At 36.9% G+C, this 22,841-nt stretch overlaps 1 protein-coding gene across 1 annotated transcript; it reads right to left on the bottom strand.

Annotated features, from left to right (window-relative positions):
* Positions 1–1,538: 1,538 nt before the first annotated feature.
* On the bottom strand, positions 1,539–22,021 carry mxra8a (matrix-remodelling associated 8a). Its single transcript, XM_079858208.1, has 10 exons — positions 21,796–22,021; positions 18,085–18,111; positions 17,184–17,486; positions 16,833–16,934; positions 15,455–15,922; positions 6,237–6,398; positions 5,545–5,602; positions 5,367–5,449; positions 5,207–5,281; positions 1,539–4,634 (listed from the first exon to the last, which is right to left on the bottom strand). The coding sequence occupies exons 1-10, from the start codon at positions 21,839–21,841 to the stop codon at positions 4,609–4,611; spliced, it is 1,350 nt and encodes a 449-aa protein (XP_079714334.1). The 5' UTR covers positions 21,842–22,021; the 3' UTR covers positions 1,539–4,608.
* Positions 22,022–22,841: the final 820 nt, after the last annotated feature.

Here is a 22,841-nt window from a genome sequence, read left to right on the forward strand (position 1 = left end):
ATTCATCATCTTCCGTCCTTCGCACTACTTGTGTAGCGCACGCATTCTCAGACCTGTCACCTGTCACTCATCATCGTAGGGGAGGTGTTTGGAATCATTCCCGCGTTACAATCATCAGCCAATCAAGGTGGTCACTTCAGTCAAGCTCGTGCATGAGTAATGACGTCATCCATAGCAACGAAGACTCACTCTTACTTTAGGAGTTGTCCTTTTTCTTTACTAAGAGTAGGTCTGAAAGGCGTTGTGAATAACTTTTAAGAGAAAACTCCTAGCTAAAATCTTTTAGTGCGATATAGGAGTACTCCTAGTGGTAAGATAAAATTCTTTGTGAATACGGCCCCAGTTATGATAATCTTTGATCGCTCCTTTGAAGGTATCTTGAGTAAAACAGCTTTATATTTAACGAAGCACATACAAAAGACCTGAACCGGAAAAATTAAAATGAAACGTTTGTGAAGTCTGTGAATTGCCCCAATTATCTATTGGAGGATTGGAGCTTTCCAATGTCAAATGTAAAAAAAAATATATATTTATTAGGAAAAATTTCATATTAGGAAAATTAGCTGTCATCACAAAGCTTTTTTCAAATGAAAATTATCCTTCTCTTTCTACTATTAATATATGGACTGGCATTTATAAGTTTCTGTTACCTAACAAGTGGAAAGAGCTTTACTTTAAAGTTCTACATAATTACTATCCCTGTAAGTTAACTCTCTTCTTTCTAAGTGTAAGTTAGACATCTCTTCACAGTGCGCATTCTGCAACTGTAATCTTGAAACAATACCACATTTGTTTTTTGAATGTGATTATGCAGAGGAGTTCTGGAAAAAAAGTAGCCTGGCTTATTTTCTCTGCTTATTACAAACTTTATACTTTTGAGATTATGAATGTGCTGTTTTTGATTTGGGATTTCGGGTCAATTGAGATGGATGACAGATTAAAACTGATAACTTTATGTGGTGAGTTTTATCTCCATAAATGTAAAGTAACTGATTCTAAGCCCAATTTTAGACTTTTTTTGTGTTGATTTAAAGTTATTTTGTATTTTGAAGCAAATTTAATAAAATACAAAGTATAATGTTATAAATACAAAAATGAAAATATAAAAAAAAATACTTAAAAAAAATATTTCCTTTGTGTCAATCTCTTCTATAGAAAATTTGATTTAATTAAATTGTTTCATTTAATTCATTTACCCCAGCTTTTATGTTTATAATATTTATCTTTAAAAAAACTATGTGGTAGACATTTTGCGTTCATGCATGGCAAGAGTCAAATCTGTTCTGATGGCTGAGATAATTGTTTTGACAGCACTGATATGACTCGTGGTAAAATTATAAGAAATGTCTGTCAAAACATTGCAGCAATTTTAAAGTGCAGTTCATCAGACATTCCTGTATTTTTGTTGAATCATGAATGAGCAAGTGGCTGTACCAATGATTTCCAGTATCAAAAACATCAAGTACTTGAGATTTAGTTTGAGATCATGTCCAGCATCAAAAATGTTCTAAATGCTCTGGCACATGCAAAAGATCATCCAGAGGTTAAATTGTGTTTATTTTATTCTGCTTTGAATGAGAGAACATTTGCAGTGAACTGGAAAATTAAATCATCAATAATATAAACCGCTTCAGGATGGGAATAATTAAGTATCCATTATGTGGCATCTTGTACCAAAAGCACCGTAGTCTACCCAGAAAATTCCTCTTGGAACCTCAATCAATGTTACATCGACATTCTTATTTGGAGCCTTTAAGGAAATTAAAAAGGGTGACTGAGTGTCATTTAATCATCATAATGGCCATAAGAATTGCTTCATAGCTTCACCTTGATAATCTGTATATATATCTGTACACAGTGAATAACTGATTTAAGCAAGAAATGTTTGCAATGCATGGCCATATTAAAGGTACACTATGTAACTTTTTATATTCAAAATTAACAATTTAAAGCGTAACTCTCGCCAAAATGCAACCAAGGGTCTTTTTGTTAATCTACCCGAGGCAAACTTTCGTTTAAAAGCATAATTAGAATGGAAACGCCACTTTTAAGTTTGACCGTATTTTCGTTTTCGGTCAAATTGCCTTTTGAATAGGAGTGTTTAGGGCACTTCTATGATAGCATCAAAAATCGCTATTTTTAAAACACTAAGAAGGCTCGACACAACATGAAACTGTGCTCGAAGTATCACCAGAGGCTCTACACATGAACTCGAGCATTGAGAACAGTGTTTGTGTACACAGAGTGTACAACTCAGAGTGTAACTCACTGTAGCTGTGTCCGCCGGCATTTTGACAGTCAAAAATAGTCGATCTCCGAATGCAACGTAACAGGGAGGGGAGTAAAGATGGAAAGCTCCTAAAGAAAGTTCCATATAAATTCACGGATAATTTGTTGTTTTGTAGTTGGTGAAAATCAATATTGACCTTGTATTTGAAAAAGGATCCTCATATAAGAAACAATACTAAAATTCAGAGTCAGTTCATTCGCATTCGGAGATCGACTATTTTTGACTGTCAAAATGCCGGCGGGGACAGCCACAGTGAGTTTCTTTTTAGTAAACTCTGTGTACACAAACAATGTTCTCAATGCTCGAGTTCATGTGTAGAGCCCCTGGTGATACTTCGAGAAAAGTTTAATGTTGTGTCGAGCCTTCTTAGTGTTTCAAAACTAGCGATTTTTGATGCTATCATAGAAGTGCCCCAAGCACTCCTATTCAAAAGGCAATTTGACCGAAAACGAAAATACGGTCAAACTTAAAAGTGGAGTTTCCATTCTAATTATGTTTTTAAACGAAAGTTTGCCTCAGGTAGATTAACAAAAAGACCCTAGGTTGCATTTTGGCGAGAGTTACGCTTTAAATGAGTCAATACATCATCAGTCCTTCTTCCAAAACGTATTTTTGTCTTTGATTAACTATGGTAAGCCTATTATAAGTGTTTATATTTTAGACCGAGTGGGATGGTTTTTGTGGGAAATTGCATACATACACTCACCCGTGTGTGTCTTGTCATATCTGCAAGTAGAGAAAAGTTGCTCTGGCTACTTTGACGCGTGTATGGTGTGGAAGCTACTTTTGTTGTCACAATGAGCAAGAAAGGTTGACATGGAGCACGCTAAATCTCGAACCTCCGGGGTATCACCCATTTAAAAAAAGGAGAACAGAGGAGAGTCTGCTGTAATAAAACAAAAATCAACATCGGCTTGGCTTTTCTTTCCATCTAAACTGGTTATATATCTTAAGCCTAGCAGTGAATGCTTTATGAGCAGTAGGATAATTTATCTCTTTTTTTATTTATGAGAAAGAACCATATTCAACTATGCAGAGGCAAAGCACAACCAAAACAATGTTCTTCCACAAAATGCAGGGTTTTCTTAACCACTAGAGGGCCAAAAGTTAAATCGTGTACCTTTAATAACTGTTCAAATTAAATCATTTTCATGTTGTACAGTTACCTTGATGCATTAGCATCAGTTTCACACTTAATTGTTTGTTGCAAATGACCTCAAAGCTGCCTGTTAGCATAGAGCGGTATGGATGAAAACAAATACATTAAATGCAAGAATATTCAAATAAACCGTGACAAAAGCAATTAGTAAGGTTTGTAACATGAAAAAAGTAAAACATGAAAATATACAAATGATAACATGAAAAAGGTGATAACAGACAGTATTTCTAGATGACAGAATACAGATACTTTTGATAGGAAATGTTATGCATTAAGGGAAATGTAGCTTTTTAGTGGTAACACAGTTAGTAAGAGGAAAATAATATCAAAATGAGAAAACTACTGAAACATACTGATTTAAATTGGTCTAGAATATTATGAAGACTTACAATACGAAATATTTTGTCTAAACTGTCTACCAAGTATGATTTCATTAAGAACAAAAAAGTACCTTTTAATAATCATGCTGTTCATATAATACAGTAAAGGTATTCAGGTGTCTGCATAAAAAAATGCTAGATTTATGAATTGTAGCTTTCAGAAAGCACAGCTTAAACCTATTGAGAAGCTGAAAAATATGAACAAAAAATAAAAATGCATTCTGTGATGTACCAATTGCTTCTGCAATATTTGTGGCCATAACTGATTTAATTACTAAATCAGTTTTAAAAAAAACTTCTAAATTTTTTTTGATTCCGCAATGAATAAGAAGGTTCTTCCTCCTTCTTCTTCAAACTTTCATTGCCCAAATCTCACACCAATATAAACATTTTGACACTCAGGACACATAATTCTGGGTGCGTTTACTTCTCACTCATAGCGTGCGTGGCAGCATTGGGCAAATTCGGTAAAAAAATGCAGACTATATTCTTGCATTTTTTAAGCTTTTTCCTTGTCATTTTAGTGCTCTAAAACCATCAGTCTGATATATCAGTTGTCCAAAATACTGCTGGCGATGAGACTCTGGTGCTTCCAGCGAGCTTCACAAGAGCCAAAAATGTAGAGGATCTTGAGTCAGAAAAAATTATACAACTGTGTCCTTCTCTCCTTCTTTTGTCTTATTTCATTGCCATATTGTCGCCTCTCCATATTTCATTCTTCTTCCATGAATTCCAGATTTCCAAATCTCCCCCTGGACCAGCCAGTGGCAATATACCGCTTATTTCCAAGATGGCTTCTCCATCTCTGCAGAGAAAAAAGTTTGAGGTTGGTATGACTTTTTAAATGTTTTTAAAAGATGCCTCTTCTGCTCACCAATGCTGCATTTATTTGGTAAAAAAAACAACAACCAAAAACAGTAACATTGTGAAACATTATTACAATATAAAATAACTTGTCAGTGTCACATGATCCTTCAGAAATCATTCTAATATGCTTGTAAATATCACAATAATTTTGCACTCCAGAAACATTTATTGTTATTTATCACAGTTGAAAATGGTTGCTACTTTATATAATGGTGCAAAACATTACACTTTTTTTATATACAAGATTATTTGATGAATAGAAAGTTTAAAAGAACTAACAATGTACAGTAAAAATCTGTAGTTAATGAATGCAATTTGATCATTTTTGAACCTGTGAACGAGGGTATATGTGTAGTATGAACGGAACCACATTTGATAACTAGTTGTCTGGTGTCTAGTTGTCTTCATGCACTTAGTTTGGGGTTTGTTTTTCAATGTGAATTACATATTAGGCCTGTAAACCTCTCAGACAAGGACGACAGAAAATAATCATGATCGGGTCCATTTTACCTCTGTCCAGGTCAATGGCTTTTGGGGAGCAAAGTTTGGACATTTCAGCTTCCTTCAGAAGATTGTTCTTGTAGTCTGAGGAGACAAACAGAAAAAAAAATTGTCCAAGTCTTTTAAAAGGTGGTTCAGCATTTTGAGAGGAAATCTGATGTAAACTCACCCAACTTGGTCTCCTCTTGGTTGCTTGACTTCACCTCTGGGATGCTTCCCTCACATTCTTTCTTAACACATGATGTGTGGCCCCTAGATGTATGACACACCAGGACAGTGGATGTTTTATTCAGGACAGCTGATGCTTAATGTTCACAGATGGCATTTTAACATCAGTGGGTACTCACACATACGTCACCGTCGGTAGCGGTTGGCTTTCAACTTTACGTGGATCAAAATCTCGGCCTACGTTTCATAAAAAACAAATTAACTCCAAATAAGAAATCAAGTGCAGCATAAATCACAAAACCAGTCACATGGGTCTATTTTTTGAATTTGATTTATTAGAATTAGATTTATAGATCACATGAAAGCTGGATAAATAAGCTTTCCATTGATCTATGGTTTGTTAGGATATGACAATATTTGGTCGAGATACAACTATTTGAAAACCTGGAATCTGAGGGTGCAAAAAAATCGAAACATTGAGAAAATCACCTTTAAAGTTGTCCATTGATGTTCGCGATTGTGCTGCATTCACTCACAAAAATAAATGTTTTATATGTTTACGGTAGGAAATTTACAAAATATCTTCATGGAACATGATATTTACTTAATATCCAAACAAATTTTTGGCATAAAAGAAAAATCGATAATTTTGACCCATACAATGTATTGTTGGCTATTGCCACAAATATACCCGTGCGACTTGTGACTGGTTTTGTGATCCAGGGTCACATATTATATAACAAATAATGTGGTTGAAAGACACATTTCAGGTGCAACAAAGCTATTTTCACCACGGTTACATTATACAAATTAAGACAAGAGCAATAAAATGCAAAATGACAGATGGAAGGGACCAATAAAAGGTAAAAACCTGGTCTTTTCCGGTGACGTGTGAGGAGAACGATAGCCAACACAATAAGGGCCAGTACGAGGAGAGTTGCCAGGATGTAGCCGAGCTGCTGCAGGAAGTGACTCCTTTGCTCTGGCAAGATGACGTTGATGACATGTGGCGGCACTTCCACCATATTGGTGTCTAAAAGAGAAAATGATCAAGAGTTTGGCCTTGAATTTGATCCTTATTGTCATTTTCAGTAACCAGCAGAGGGCCCTGTGTTACTATAAAGCTTATGTTTAAGGTTATAGAGATCCTTTGTGAAAAAGCACAACTCAGCACTTATAATCATATTCTGACTTCATGCCTTAAGTTTTTTTAAAAAAATGAGACCATTATCATCCAAGCTCCTGAGCTATTTATTCTTTATTCGGCTCCACATTAGTTTAATAATGATAAACCTGCTATTCAACAGAATTTCAGAGAAAAATAACTGAAATACCAAACTCCAAAACAACAAAAATAACTTCAACAGTGAAAGGTAATAATATATATTAAGAAAGTAAAATATACAGAGCAAATAATAAACCTATTGAAGAGTATCTTAACAACTGATCTTTTGAATTGTACTTTTAATATACTTTTAGATTATTTATTTATTATAAAATAAAGTTTCCAGATATTCACTGGAGCTGGATTTATAGGGATTTCTACAACATGACAACTGAAGAATCAGCACAGATGGCGCTAGGGCTGAACAGATGTTGGAGGTGAGAGATGTTGGCAACACAAGGTCATGACTGATTCTCAGAAAACCCACATAAAGATAGAATGCATTAAAGGTATGCATTTTAAGTTGCTTTAGACGAAGATATCATATGCGAATGTAAATACTTGGTTTTCAGCAGCATAGTTTGTGCACTTGTTTATTTTAACTGTAGTCAAGATTCTGTGAGAAAGACCGGAAACTGCCACGTGTTTTTCAGCCAAGATGAGATCCACTGTTTTTTTTCTCTCCTGGCAGTAAAACATGGATTTAAATAAGAAGAGTGGTGGAAAACAGAGGGAGGAATGAGGGGAAATGGGGAGGTACTATGTGGTTTAGTTTATTGAGTGAATTTGCCGTTTTGCTTCCACAGAAATTTTTTATAAATTAAATAAATAAGCCAAAGTTGCACCACTTCGTCTATGATACAGACATAATAAAGACACGCAGCCTAAAATGACGACAGGAGATGACTAAATATGACATCATAGTTCTTAGAAAAGAAATATTATGAGATGTGGAAAATCACTCAGAGACTATTATGTTTGGATCTTGCAAAAGAGCCATAGCTGAAAATCAGAGAGATATTCTTGCTTCTAGAGATCTTATTGCTATGAAGTTTTTATATAAATTTTTTAAAGCTTTTTTCATGGTTGATAAAAGCTATATACAGTGAGGAAAATAAGTATTTGAACACCCTGCTATTTTGCAAGTTCTCCCACTTGGAAATCATGGAGGGGTCTGAAATTGTCATCGTAGGTGCATGTCCACTGTGAGAGACATAATCTAAAAAAATAAATCCAGAAATCACAATATATGATTTTTTAACTATTTATTTGTCTGATACAGCTGCAAATAAGTATTTGAACACCTGTCTATCAGCTAGAATTCTGACCCTCAAAGACCTGTTAGTCTGCCTTTAAAATGTCCACCTCCACTCCATTTATTATCCTAAATTAGATGCACCTGTTTGAGGTCGTTAGCTGCATAAAGACACCTGTCCACCCCATACAATCAGTAAGAATCCAACTACTAACATGGCCAAGACCAAAGAGCTGTCCAAAGACACTAGAGACAAAATTGTACACCTCCACAAGGCTGGAAAGGGCTACGGGGAAATTGCCAAGCAGCTTGGTGAAAAAAGGTCCACTGTTAGAGCAATCATTAGAAAATGGAAGAAGCTAAACATGACTGTCAATCTCCCTCGGACTGGGACTCCATGCAAGATCTCACCTCGTGGGGTCTCAATGATCCTAAGAAAGGTGAGAAATCAGCCCAGAACTACATGGGAGGAGCTGGTCAATGACCTGAAAAGAGCTGGGATCACCGTTTCCAAGGTTACTGTTGGTAATACACTAAGACGTCATGGTTTGAAATCATGCATGGCAAGGATGGTTCCCCTGCTTAAACCAGCACATGTCAAGGCCCGTCTTAAGTTTGCCAATGACCATTTGGATGATCCAGAGGAGTCATGGGAGAAAGTCATGTGGTCAGATGAGACCAAAATAGAACTTTTTGATCATAATTCCACTAAACGTGTTTGGAGGAAGAAGAATGATGAGTACCATCCCAAGAACACCATCCCTACTGTGAAGCATGGGGGTGGTAGCATCATGCTTTGGGGGTGTTTTTCTGCACATGGGACAGGGCGACTGCACTGTATTAAGGAGAGGATGACCGGGGCCATGTATTATGAGATTTTGGGGAACAACCTCCTTCCCTCAGTTAGAGCATTGAAGATGGGTTGAGGCTGGGTCTTCCAACATGACAATGACCCGAAGCTCACAGCCAGGATAACCAAGGAGTGGCTCTGTAAGAAGCATATCAAGGTTCTGGCGTGGCCTAGCCAGTCTCCAGACCTAAACCCAATAGAGAATCTTTGGAGGGAGCTCAAACTCCGTGTTTCTCAGCGACAGCCCAGAAACCTGACTGATCTAGAGAAGATCTGTGTGGAGGAGTGGGCCAAAATTCCTCCTGCAGTGTGCAAACCTGGTGAAAAACTACAGGAAACGTTTGACCTCTGTAATTGCAAACAAAGGCTACTGTACCAAATATTAACATTGATTTTCTCAGGTGTTCAAATACTTATTTGGAGCTGTATCATACAAATAAATAGTTAAAAAATCATACATTGTGATTTCTGGATTTTTTTTTTTTGATTACGTCTCTCACAGTGGACATGCACCTACGATGACAATTTCAGACCCCTCCATGATTTCTAAGTGGGAGAACTTGCAAAATAGCAGGGTGTTCAAATACTTATTTTCCTCACTGTATATACCTTTTGTGGTCAGTAAGATTTTAAAAAGACTTTAATTCAACAAGGATGCATTATATTGATCAAACGTGACATTTATAATGTTACAAAATATTTTTATTTCAAGTAAATGCTTAAATTGAAAAATGAATTGCGGTTTCCACAAAAATATTAAGCCACACAACTGTTTTCAATATTGATAATAATAAGAAAAGCATGAATGATTTCTGAAGGATCATGTGACACTGAAGTGATGATGCTGAAAATTAGGGTTTGCCAGCACATGAGTAAATTACATTTTAAAATATACTGAAATAGAAAACAATTATTTTAAATTGTATTAATATTAATATTGATATTATTTATATGTTAATACCACCAAATACAGATATTTGAAATGTAATCTTTCTAATGTACCACCAATTCTCTGTGAGAACAAGCAAATTCTGCTTACTACTGCTTAAAAAATTGTTACCTGTGTGAATAACAGTTTCTGCCCTGTAATCTCAATCTTAACTTCTTATTGTGCATGTTTGAAGCCACAGCATTGAGGGGAACACGGGCTAATATCTTATGGTGGATTACTGTAATCAGTAACAGCTGAAGGATCTTCTACCCTCGTTTTTCAAAAGACCTCATAAAAAGCCGGATATGACTGGTTACTGGCAGTCTAGAGCCGTGCTAAAGAGCAATATTGTGTGTTTTGTCACAATATTGCGTTGTTGTTGTTACCTTTATTAAAAGTATTTTTTTTCTGAAATGGCAACTACAAAATTGATAAATACATTTATTTCTGTATTTTTCACCTCTGGTAAACCACAAAGGAGGCTTCTTCACAATAGTATTTCCCTAACAGTTATTTATGGTTATGTTGCAAAGATGTGTTTTGTTTAGCTTCGGACCCACAAATAATAATTGCTCAAAAGAAACAAGACATCTCCCGGATCTTGAGAAACAATCTTTACTATTTCCTGACTGTCCATGAACAGATGTATTCAAGAACAGTCATGTTTATGATGATACTGAGTTTGGGCTCATGATAAAAGCCAAGCATTTATGGGCCAAACAATCCAGATCAGGACTTCTACTGGGACGTGTCTTGGACTCTCCTGCTTAAAAGACCTTAGGGGAACATCAATATACTCAAACCTTGCAACTTTTAAACAATTATTGATATGCCAGATCCTCGTGAAAGCTTTAAGCGAGTGATTTACATGATTGGAACCACCTGGTTTAAAACAGTTTTGGACTATAAGAGGATAAACAGAATTATGGAAAGTCCAAAAAGGAAATAACTTTATGTAATGGCTATGCTGGATCCAGACAGTTGTCTTTTTCTTCATGCTCAGATAAAACAGAGAAAAGGACTGACACATTTCGGTTGGTTTAAGAACGGGTTGAGGGAAGGTTGAAGGGGGAATGAGGGGATGTTGAGGGTGGGCTGACCTAAATCTACAACAGTCTCCTCCCTATGCATGGCTCACTGTCTAATGTTAAGCTCTAGCTACAGCTGGCCAGATGCTTTACAGATGAAGCAAACTTCCCTTTTCCTGCAGATAAACAAGACGCTGTCCAAACAAACTCCAAAAAGGATGAAGATGTATGTTAAAAAGAGAGAATGGCCAAAAAAAGGAGAAGACTATGAAATAAGAAGTGAGATAGAGGCAAGACAGATCAAGAGGAAAATTTAAGAAACAGAAGAGGGGGAAAATAGCAGATAAATAAGTCAAACCACAAAGAAAAGCAGCAACAGTTAAAAGCTTGGAAGTCAAACAGACTGGCATTTGTTAACAGGCTGCAGTGCACACTGTACAACTTAGCAAAACACAGCTAAGGGTGTCTTGAGGAAATCTGACACTTTAAAGGAATAGTTTAGTCACAAATGAACATTCGATCATCATTAAAAGCATCACACGATTTGTTTAGTGCTTCTGCTTTGAGTCATTTTTCACTGATTATCTTCCCCTCCAGTGAGCTGTTAACCACTGCAACTGGATCATTTGAACTTGAAAACTCATGAATGAATAATTCAGACTGGTGTGAATTCACCAGACTGGCCGATTCATTAAAAAAGATAATCAAAAGAATGATTCAAAATTATTCAAAAGACTCATTCGTTGATGGTCATTGCTACTCATTTCACAAATATGCAAAGGAGATTTTTTTTCAGTGAGACTTTTTCAGTTAAAGCTGCAGTTAGGGCTGGGTACCGAGTTCGATACTTTTTAGGTACCGACCGAATTGCCTCGATACTATCGAGTATCGAAAAATGACTTGTTGTTCGGTACCAGATTTCGATACCTAAGGGGTTAACTCGTCAACCTCAGTGCTCAAACAAATACATATGAAATGCACAACGACATGGGGTCAGCCCTATGTTCCCACAACCATATGTTCCCACAGCCCTATGTTCCCACAGTCCTATGTTCTCTCATTTAACTATGAAGGGTTATTGAACCTATGTCCCCTATGAAGGGTAGGTTTTAGTGCTTGTGCTGGTACAGGGATAGACATCCCAGACAAGTCTCCCTCCTGTGAGGGGTAGGTTTAGGTATGTTAGGGTTAGGGCTGTGGGAACATAGGGCTGTGGGAACATAGACATGCTCCCAACGACACACCTAATGTCGCTCTCACACACACACACAAACTCGCGCACATACTCAATGAGACGCGAGCACACACACACAAACTCTCCGCGCACATACTCATATGAGACGCGAGCACACACACACACACAATACCCTAAAGATGTGGAAAAGTCGATCAAAAGTGTGGCTACATTTCTCCAGGCTCGATGCCAACAGCGCGCGATGCAGTATTTATGTAGTAATACTTATTTATGCAGTAGTTATGTAATATTGTTAAAATGGATTTCATAAAATTGGTATCGAAAAAAGTATCGTTCAGGAACCGGTATCGAAATCAAGGTATCGGTATCGACATTTTTTGAACGATACCCAGCCCTAGCTGCAGTCCGTAGTTTTTCCTCTTTGTCGCCATCTCTGCCAAATCTGCAATTGCAGTTATTTGCGGAATAATCAACTTTATTTGGATTGTGCCTCGGCACGGCACGGCACAGCGCGATCTGCGCGGATGAATCCAATGTTTTGAGGAGAATGTGCGGCTGTCAGTCACCGCGCTGGTGTGTGTGGATACTGTCATTCGCAATCACAGATTCTACTTTTTGGAAGTATGACTAACATAAGAATTTTCACCTGAAAATGTAATCTGAACAAGTAGCCTAAGTAACATCCACTTTTATTCTGACCAACTAAGGGGAAAAAAAGCATTGCAGTAAATCGCGCTGATTAAATCTAAATCTCTTATCATATCACGTCCAACCGTGCAAATTATACTTTGTTCTCAAATTGTTAATGTTAACAACATCAGCACTGTGTGACTACATTTAATGGCCTTCCGATATTTATCCTTGTTTTCGCATGGGCCCGGTTGCAGTCTCTTTTTTTCCTGTAACCACTCCGAATAGAAGTCTGAACGAAGTCTTTCGCATTTTACAACGGGTGAATCTCCAGTTGTCACTGGTGATTGTCGTTTGAACCTTTCTGGATCCGCCATCAAATTGATAAGTTTAATTATATCAAGTGTTGTGAGAAAAAGCTATAAATCTCCACCTCCAACATCCTCACACGCAATTTAGCCTACTAGCCTAGACCCCTTCATTAGGCTTGTTTGAGATGACCAAAATCAAATAACCCATAGATCACACTGTCAGAGAGTTTGGGAATACTAACACATAATTTATACACATAAAAACATGAGATCAGAGTTTTAAAATCAAACAGTTTAAAAGAGAACAATACATCACGGTTGTTTAAACCAATGAACATTAAGCTGTGTCGTCAGCAAGTCGTTTCCCATCATGCTTTTGATCAGCGCAGTCGGTGGAGAGCAACTGCGCTCGACTGCAGAATCCGACATGTGCGCCTTGAGCTCGCGAGAGATTTTTGACATACGTCAGGATGACATCAGAGCAAAGCGGACCGCACTCGGACACATTTCTAACCGGCATGCATCTCGCGCTGATCAACGGTGATCGGTTCTGCGCAGATTTTGCTCATCTCAAACAAGCCTTTTATGTGTACAGATGTGACGTAATGACACAAAGACATGCTCGAATTTCACGCAGGAAATCCACCAGTACCACTGGAATTAAAAACAGTATTACAAGCTTAACGTTTTGAATCGAGCTAAGGCAAGCAGATAGTTTTGGACACTGGCTGGTTATGTACTTGCTCTAAAATTTATTTTGGATTTATGACTGAAATTTTGGAGTGTGCAAAAATAAAAGCTATCATACGGCTTTCATAATACTCTGAATAATGTGCGTAAGTTGTTTGAACTATTTTGATCATATTTTTATAGTGATTTTTTTTATCTATTTTAAAGCTTTAATGTTGTGTTTCACAAAAAAAAAAAAAAAAAAAGTCATAATGGTTTGAAATGACATGAGGGTGATTAATGGTCAAAACTGTCCCATTAATTCAAGGAAGAGAGATAAGACAAAACTGACAACAAAACAAAATACAGACACTCACACTGCAAATCAAAACAGCATCACTGCAGATGCCCAAAGTTTTTTTTTGCAAATTCAGAAATATTTAGTTGTTAATAATGAATTCAGCAGTGCAGAAAGTGTTTAGCTCTTTTCTTTCTTGCCCGAAAGTCTGTGATTATCCACAAGATTCCACTGAGGTTTGTGTAGTCTAAGGTCCAGTAGAAACAGTTTTACCATAGAAAATGACTTTCCCACATTCTCTTATTAGTGCTTTTTTTCCCTGCAGAATCCCCACCCTTCTTTTACCCAACTCTCTTTGTCACTGTTAAAAATATGCATTGATTCGTCTCTGCCTCGTGTATTTCCTTCCTTATTTGTATCTCCCAGACAGTTCACATCATCTACCTCCCCATCTTATCCAAATAAAAAAGTACTTTCTTGTCCTACTTTGCTCCTGTCTGCCTGGCAGTACCTCAAAGGAAAACATATGGCTATCGAATGATCCGAACCTGAGAAAGCGAACTGAGAAAGCGAGCTGTGACAGTGGGAAGCAGCAGTGGAATGCGAGCGAGGAAAAAAATGAGAGAAAAAGAAGCATGCTTGAAGCAAAAGAAGAATGAGCTTTAAAAAGAGAACTGCTGCATTTTAATGAACGTGAACCCAGACACCAGGGTAACCAGATCTTCAGACGTACCTCAGACTATTTTTGTTTGAGTTCATGCCTTGTGATTACATCCATTTCTCCTACACTTCTTTCTCATAAATATATGTTTATCATTTAGTCAATACAGATTCAATTTAGAAGAGACAAAATTGGAGTTCCAGTGTGGTGAGTGTTTTTTCTTTGGCTTAATAAATGCTGACCAAGTATGCAAAACTGTTCTGTAAAACAAGTGTTGACTAAACCAGTAATGAGCATCAACCCTTGCCTCTTTCTCTTGTAAATACGAGCAAATGACAAACCAAGAACATCAACAGAGAAAGAAAGGCAAATTAAATCAGGAGAACTCCCTAGCCCAGGGCTCTGAGTTGCAAAAGTATATTTAGGAACATGCTGAAGATGGTCGAAGACGGACGCTCTATTGTCCTACTTGGTCTGCACTGGCATTTAGCCTCATGCAACTTGTGAGTTGTGTGACAAGTCCACTGACAACTATTTTAGACACCCTTTACGAACAATAGAGATGCATTCACAAAAAAATATTTACTGGAATCTGAAGGTGCAAACAAGTCATAACGAGTCAAGTAACAAACAAGAATTCTTGACAGCAGCAACTTTTCTGTGATAAATTGGGATAATTTCTGGAAAATCCCTTGTGTGCTGTGAGACTGAGACAGTACGTGACTACCCAGGCAACATTTAATGGTGGGGCCAATGTAGACATAATATGGGTTTGAAATATAGGCCCTACATAGGTTTGTCCATACTGGGGCTTATTCAGATAGAACTGACATAGAACCCATGGATAAACCCGTGTAGGACCCATATTTCAAGCCCATATAACACCTACATGAAATGTTGGCAGGGTAGTTGAATTTATGCTTGACTGAATTTATGCTGCTTATGATGAGATTTTTCTTTTAAATAAATTATTCCCATACCATATCATAATTCAAAAATGTTGAAAATAGTAATAAAGAAAAAGCAGGTGTGTACAAAACTGGCAGTTATTTTACTAGTAGTGTCTTATGAAGTAAAAAGTGTGTGTTTCTCTTACTTGGGTCTTCATTGGGAAGATACTGAGGTTCATCTGTGGGTTCCTGAGGGATCTGAGGGATCTGAGGGGTCACGGAAAGCTGGAAGATGCGTCTCTCATGCAGGCCGCAGTAGTGATGGTGGAGATGACAGGAGTATAGCCCCTGATCTAGGAGCTGGATGTCTGAGATGATCAGAGAAAAATCTCCCTGCGAGAATGCTGTGGCAGAAATGTTCATCTTTCGTTGAACAAACAGTGGCCCGTAGTGACGCCTCTCGCCAGAAGCGTACAGGTCGATGAGTCGATCGGCGCTGTCATGTCGGACCCCTGGAGGTTGACGATCCCAGTGCACCACCTGTTGTTGGTCCTCCTGACTGTTGCCCTCGGTCCAGATGGGCCGGCGGTTAACGCAAGGGAGAACCACCGTGCTGCCCACCAGAACCACATACACAGCCTTCTGACCGTCCCAGAACCGCCTCTCCTTACGTGCTGAGAGAAAACCAAAGCTGGATGAGTATGCAGCACACACGGTATGTTTCACTTGAAACAGGCCTCGCAACAGAAGGGGCCTCCGTCTGCTTGAGCTCGAAAAAGTGCAACCAAAATGAATAAAAATGCCACCAAAATGAATAAAAATGTCTACCAAAAATCAAGATATAAGGGGCAAAAATATCCCTGTATGAGTTCTTGTTTTTAATATTTATAACAGGAAATAGAGTGCTGTTTTCCCAAATATCAGCACAATTGCAAATGTGATAGCCTATTGATTGTATACAACGGTTCAATAAACAAGACGTTAATGTTAGGTGACTTTCATTTTAGACTTAAAACCTTGTCTATTTTCGCTCTATTTTGCAAAGTTTCTTTGAAACAAAACTGGCCTCAGAATTGCAAAGGCAGTGTCTGAGCAATGCATATACGAGTATGTATATATAATTACTGTTCAAAAGTTATTAAAAATATAAGACATTTTATTAAAAAGTACAGTAAAGAAAGTGCAATATTTTAATTTGTAATAGTAATTCACAATATTACTGTTTTTACTGTATTTTGATCATATAAATGCACCTTGTTGAGCAAAAATGACTTCAGAAAAACAAAACAGATATATATTATGTATTTTAATAATAGTGTATACATGCATTTGCATATAAAATATATTTAAACAATATATATATGCAATTTATTCTTTAAATCTTTTTTAAAAGTTGGTGAATGGAGATGAACAGGAGAGGGCAAAATTTTCTTTTCAAACGGCCTTCACATTCTTTCCATTCTTTAATCGTCAGACAGCTCCTTATTTGGCATGAACTTGAACCATTTGATCAAGAGGCAGGTTAAATGCCAAGAATAGCTGGACAAAAAACTCTAAAATAAAAACTCTAGTGAGTTTACCAACCTGATTTGGTGACATTGAGCTGAACTTTGATTGACTCATACAGGTGGCAGTAATGATGATGCAGGTTACAGGAGTAGATACCTTTGTCACTCATTGCAACATCTGTATGAAGGAACCCAGACAAAATGCATTCATTTATTTAGAAGATGAACATTGGGGCCTGGAAGTTTTGAAGCGTGAAAATATGGGTCTTATTTTTGAATACTGAAGGGATTGAAAGTTAGGTGGCTGCTAAAGTGTTCTTGTGGTTGTTAGGCAGTTTCTAGAGTTTTCCAAATGGACATACATATAGAGAGACTGGTTAACTGTGATATTATTAAGTAACATTTGTGTTGCCAAAAAGTATCTCACCTTTAATGACCAATGAGAAGTTACCATCCTTAAAAGCAGTCTTGGGCATGTTAATGCGTCCCTGGTTGTAGCCATTGTAGATGCGCTGCTCTCCAGCAGAAAACATGTCTACAACACGTTCCATTGCATAGTCTGGGCCACTACGAAGTAAATCCCAGTGCACTACCCGTTGGCGGTCCTTTAGGCGGTCTTGGGTCCATACCATGCGCTGACTATGACACTGCAATATCGCCTGTGATCCCTGGGGAGCGCTGATATTGTATATGGCCACCACCACGCCACTGCCATCGCTTTGGCCTAGGGCTGAGAGACACAAAGGGCAGGTTTCCCGAAAACAGATTAGGTCTAATGATCGAAAAACACTATCATATGTGATTACTTACAGTAAATGGAGCAGTGCTGTTGTTATAAACCATATGTTGCTACAGCAGCAGTAAACTAGTAGTTACAGCATTCTCAGTCCTGTAGATAATGTTCAAAAGTTTTGGGTCGGTAAGATTTTTGAATGCTTTTGAAAGAAGACGTAATTTATTCCTGTGATGGTAAAGCTGAATTTTCAGCATCATATACTCACACTGTATGATCTTCCAGTAATCACTCATACTCTAATATGCTGATTTTCTGCTCAAGAATCATTGTTATTATTATCAATGTTAAAAACATTGCTGCTTTTTGAGAAAATGAAATAGAAATCTATTGTAACAATGTTTACAATCTTTACTGTCACTTTTAATGCATCCTTGCTGAATATAAATATTCATTTCTTTAAAAAATCTTACTGTCCTTAAACTTTTGAATTGAGCTGATAGTGTATATTTTTGGATAATTATGACATTATGTGAGGTGCTTGATACACTTTTGTTTAAAGTTTATATTTTTATGGTTCAAGTTATGCACTTACCAGGGCTGAAGAGGAATGAAGCCAGAACTGTAAAAATAAGCAAACCGGAAAAACAAATTAAGATTTAATAAACAGTGCTGATCAAGGCCACCTCATGAATTTCATCCCACTACGTTAAAGACTTTTCTAATAGGCTGGGTGCTTTATATGAAGTAATAGTACAGTAATACACAAATACACAGTAATGCACAAAGAGATAGAGGAATGCAGTGACAGCCAAGCCATGCAAGTTTCCCTGTTTGTAAAAAAGCTCTTTGCAAGCATTTAGGAAAAAAACGAGTAGCACCAACATTTTGAATTTGCATCACTTAAGTCTGAAAGGACTATTTATGGATGTTTGAGTCTGTAACCCTTAGAAATAAACACCTCTCCTTGCGTCTGCAAGAAGAGTCAAAACACTCATGGCTAATAAAACATTCCTTTGTAATCTAAAGTAAATTTTAGACTTAGAATATAAATATTTAACTAGATATACCTAAACCCATATTATTCTCAATCACGGAAATCAAGTTGAAGTTTAAATCAACCTTAAAGGGACAGTTCACCAAAAAAGAAAACCGAAATTCGCCCTAGCTCTCTTTGACATGCTCATGAGAGAAGTAACAATCTGATTCATAATCAAATTGGTAACACTTTACAATAAGGTCCTATTAGTTAACATTAGTAAATGCATAAATTAACGAGCAATACATTTGTTACAGTAATAATTCATCTTTGTTAATGTTCAACCGCCATTGTTAATTCATATCAGCTCAGGTCCACTAAATAATATTAACAGATACTTTTGATTTTAATACTGTATTAGTAAATGTCAGTTGAAATTAACATTAAGATTATTAAATGCTTTAGAAGTATTTTTCATAGTTCATGTTAACTAATGTAGTTAACAAATTGATCCTTACTGTAAGTGTTAACAACAAATCAATTCCTTTTTTGATTCAATCGACAAATAAATAGTCAAATCTGATCAAACGAATCACTGAATCAGCAGTTTACAGCTCACTGGATTGGAATATTATCAGCGAATAATGACTTTCATGTTGGCATGCATGTTTCACAGTTCTAAGGCAGATGATTTGGAAAATAGTGCACAATGGACTACTTTCTAAACTTTTTTTAAACAACATGAGGTGAGTAAATGACAGAATTATGTGAACTTTAAGACTAAGGGAGTGGTTGAATGGTCCCAGATACTCTTGCATTAAGAGGGTCTGGGAAAATCCAACCACTCCCATAGTCATAAAGTGGTAACATTTTCTGTGCTTCCTTTTTCGACATGCTACAAATATAAAAGATTTATCATAAAATGGGTTGGTTTATTTGTTTTTAAATTATACTCGCACAACCCACACGCTTAAAGACATACAGTACAAAACAAAAGCAGACACTCTGTAGTGTTTTAGCGTTTCACAACATTGTGAAACACAGCATTTCATGAAAATTCAGAGCAGTGTAGTCTTTTTGCACAGCTGTGACTACCATTCATATGACTTAACTGGAATAGTCATCTGTCACTGTCTGCAGTTCCTTTGAAAGGCAGCACAAAATATTAAACTTTTTAAAAACTTCTACTTTTTTCACATGGGATTTCAAATCTATGGTCTTTGAGGGTTGTTGCATGTCATAATGATTTTGTGTCAAATGAGAAAAAAGGAAATACTTCTGAGAATGCACAGCAAATCCTGAGGGCAATAGAAAGGCAGTAATAAGGATGTGTGAGAAGCCAGAGAACCCGCAAACAGAGCAAAAGGCAGAGGAGGAGGAGGGAGAGGGTCAAGGGTTTGGAATCTGCTGAAGAAGCACTTTGAAATGCAGCGGCTTGTCCATACGCATTTTCATTCACAGACGCACACTCATATTCACACCACCGTGTTGTGGGCAAAGACACACCTGCACACACGAGAATGTGAACCTACAAAACTGCATCTCACTTTCTATGTCTTTCTCATATTACATTCTTCATTCAAATTAAAGGGACAGTTCACCCAAAAATTACAATTCTGTGCCATTTGCTCGCTCTCATGTCGTTCCAAACCTGTGAGACTTTCTTTCTTCTGTGGAACAGAAGAATATTTTAAATAATGTTCGGGTCCAAACAACACTGGATCCCATGAAGAAAAAAAACACTGGGATATTTTATAAATACCTTCTTTTGTGTTCAAAAAGCAGGTTTGGACATGAGGGTGAGTAAACAATGACAATTTTAATTTTGGGGTGAACTTTCCCTTTAAGCTTTTTACAGTAAACATGCAATGTGCCATTAACTTGACAAAATGTTTGAACAGATTATCAGAATGGGTATGAAATAAGTTAAAAAATGAATTTTATTAAACTTGTCTCACTCTCTCTTTCTGCAGCAAAAGTTCCATTTTCTATGTCTAAAGTTGGGGCATCATTAAAAAATTATTTAATAAATAACTCTACACCTGAAAAAAACTCCAGTGTTCCTAATCTCAGCAAAGTAGAAAACTCTGAGCAGTGTTGTTTGTCCGGCCTGGGTATATTTAAAAGCCTTGCAGCCAAGGTTTGTTTACATGAGTTAAAATATAGTAGACTTTTGTTGTCTTACAGACCAGCTGGGTGTGCAGAATCATAATGTTATGGGATTTTCCACTCAAAATAAAAACTATAATAACATGTCAAGTGTATTCATTTAAGCTGAATGGTCAAGATAGAGAATATAGTAAGTATACTGAGCATTTTACTTCAGTAAGTCAGTGTACAGACCATGGAACAAATCCTTTTAGAAACCATGAAACATCAAGCTCCAACTAAAAAAAAAAAAAAGCAATTGCCAATGGGGCCTGTCTTAACTCACACAAAAAAAGAAGTTAATCATAAGATTACAATGCTGACTCAATCTGCAATAAGATGAGTATGTCTAAATAATAGGCCTACATCTTCACTTGCTTTAAATAAAACCTTATGTCTTTACTGTTTGTGTCAAGTGAATCACTCTGAATCACTCTTGAGTTCTAAATATGCAATTCTAGGACCAATGTGTTAGGTAAGGGGAATTTTCTTGATTCATTCTGTTTTCAGTGCAGACCTCAAAAAGAATAAACTTCGACTCTTGGTGAACCATCAGAGACTTTAACAAAGCCATCGTGGATAAACCTCTTGAAGAAAAGAAAATTCCATGCCACATTGAGGAATTTATTAGACAGAATTTCCAGAATTAATAGTTCCTTTGCTTTTTTACCCTTATATGTGCTTTACTTTTGGTGCTCATGTCATGCAACTCGGGTTTGTTTGGAGCAGAACCTTTTCTTTGGTTTAGTTCAAAACAAAGTCATCAGTTTTGGACACAGGTTTGAATTTATCTGCGCCAGCTGGTTTAAGCATTTGGGTCTGGGTCTCAACAGTGCAAAATACAGACTGAAAACCCATTACATGACATAAAACGTTTAAACAGAAGAGAATATTCACAAACATGTACAATAACTCTCAAGAGACATGCAAAGATATACACACTCAGGTGAGGGGAGAATAACCTGACATGTTTCTTGTACACTCCCACACAAACACTCATACTTTGATGTATTTAATCCAAAATGAGGCTATACATTTTTAGGAGTCTGTTCAAATAGCCTATAAAAAAATAAACAATCATTTATCCGTTATTCTATCAGCAGTCAATGTAAATAGAACCACGATATAACTTAAAGAACAACAGTAACTTTGTTTCAACTGGATAAATCAGATACTCACTTTGAGCCAAGAAAAGCGCTCGAAAAGCACTCGAAAAGTTCTTCATGGCCGATATCCTCTTGGTTTGATCACACTATTATATGTTAAAAACAATATAGAGCCAAATTAGCACGCTTTATTCACCTGACAAACATTTATCGCGAAGGAACACTTGCTGTTTGTCGACCAGCGACATCAGCAGCATCGGCAGAAATCTGTTCTACTGACCTACCTTCAGTATTCAGTCCCTCCGCATGGCCTGCCCCCTTTACATCAACAACAAACCCCCCTCAGATACTGTCTTTGTTCATTCCTTTAATTCAGCGGGGGTATGAAACAAAAAAAGTACTTCTGAGAGCAAATATGAAAACTTCAAGCACAGTTCTCATTAAAAAAAATGAAATGCCCAACAGAAAGTCGACATATTCAAATGTTTGTTTTCGGAACTTCGTGTAACAGTTTAGAGGCACTGTTAAGTATTAATATGAGGACAGTAATGACAGTTAGCAGTAAAAATAGTTCCCGAAATAATAAACTTTTGCGTTCCCAAATAGAAACCTAAAATAATAACTCCCAATAGAAACCAATAGAGCATTTGCTCATACAACTTTTGCGTTCTCTAAAAAATGTTTTTTGTTTTTTTTTTTCCCGAGAATTGATACCCGAGAAGCTTTGTGTTCGCTTGCCAAAGCAAAATAGTTTTCCCTGATAAAACTGTTCCGAGCGAACGCTAAGTTTATCTGAGGAACGCAAAAAAAAAATTCACTAATACGATCTGGACTGTTTTTTTGTTGTTGTTGTTGTTTTTGTTTGTTTTGTTTTTATATTATTAAAAACGTATTTTGTATGTAGCAATCTGTTATTTGTAATATTTTACAGATGATCATTCAATTGCATTGTTCCCACAGCCCTATGTTCCCACAAATGGCCTACCCCTGACCCCACCCCTAAACCTACCCGTAACTGGGGTTTAGACAATGTTCTTGTCTTTGATGTACACTAGCTATAGCCTATGGCAGAGACTTGTAGCCTAACACCTGGTAATAATTACTGATGGTGCCTTAGTC

The sequence above is a fragment of the Squalius cephalus genome (assembly GCF_949319135.1).
Source record: "Squalius cephalus genome assembly, chromosome: 22".
NCBI lineage: Eukaryota > Metazoa > Chordata > Actinopteri > Cypriniformes > Leuciscidae > Squalius > Squalius cephalus.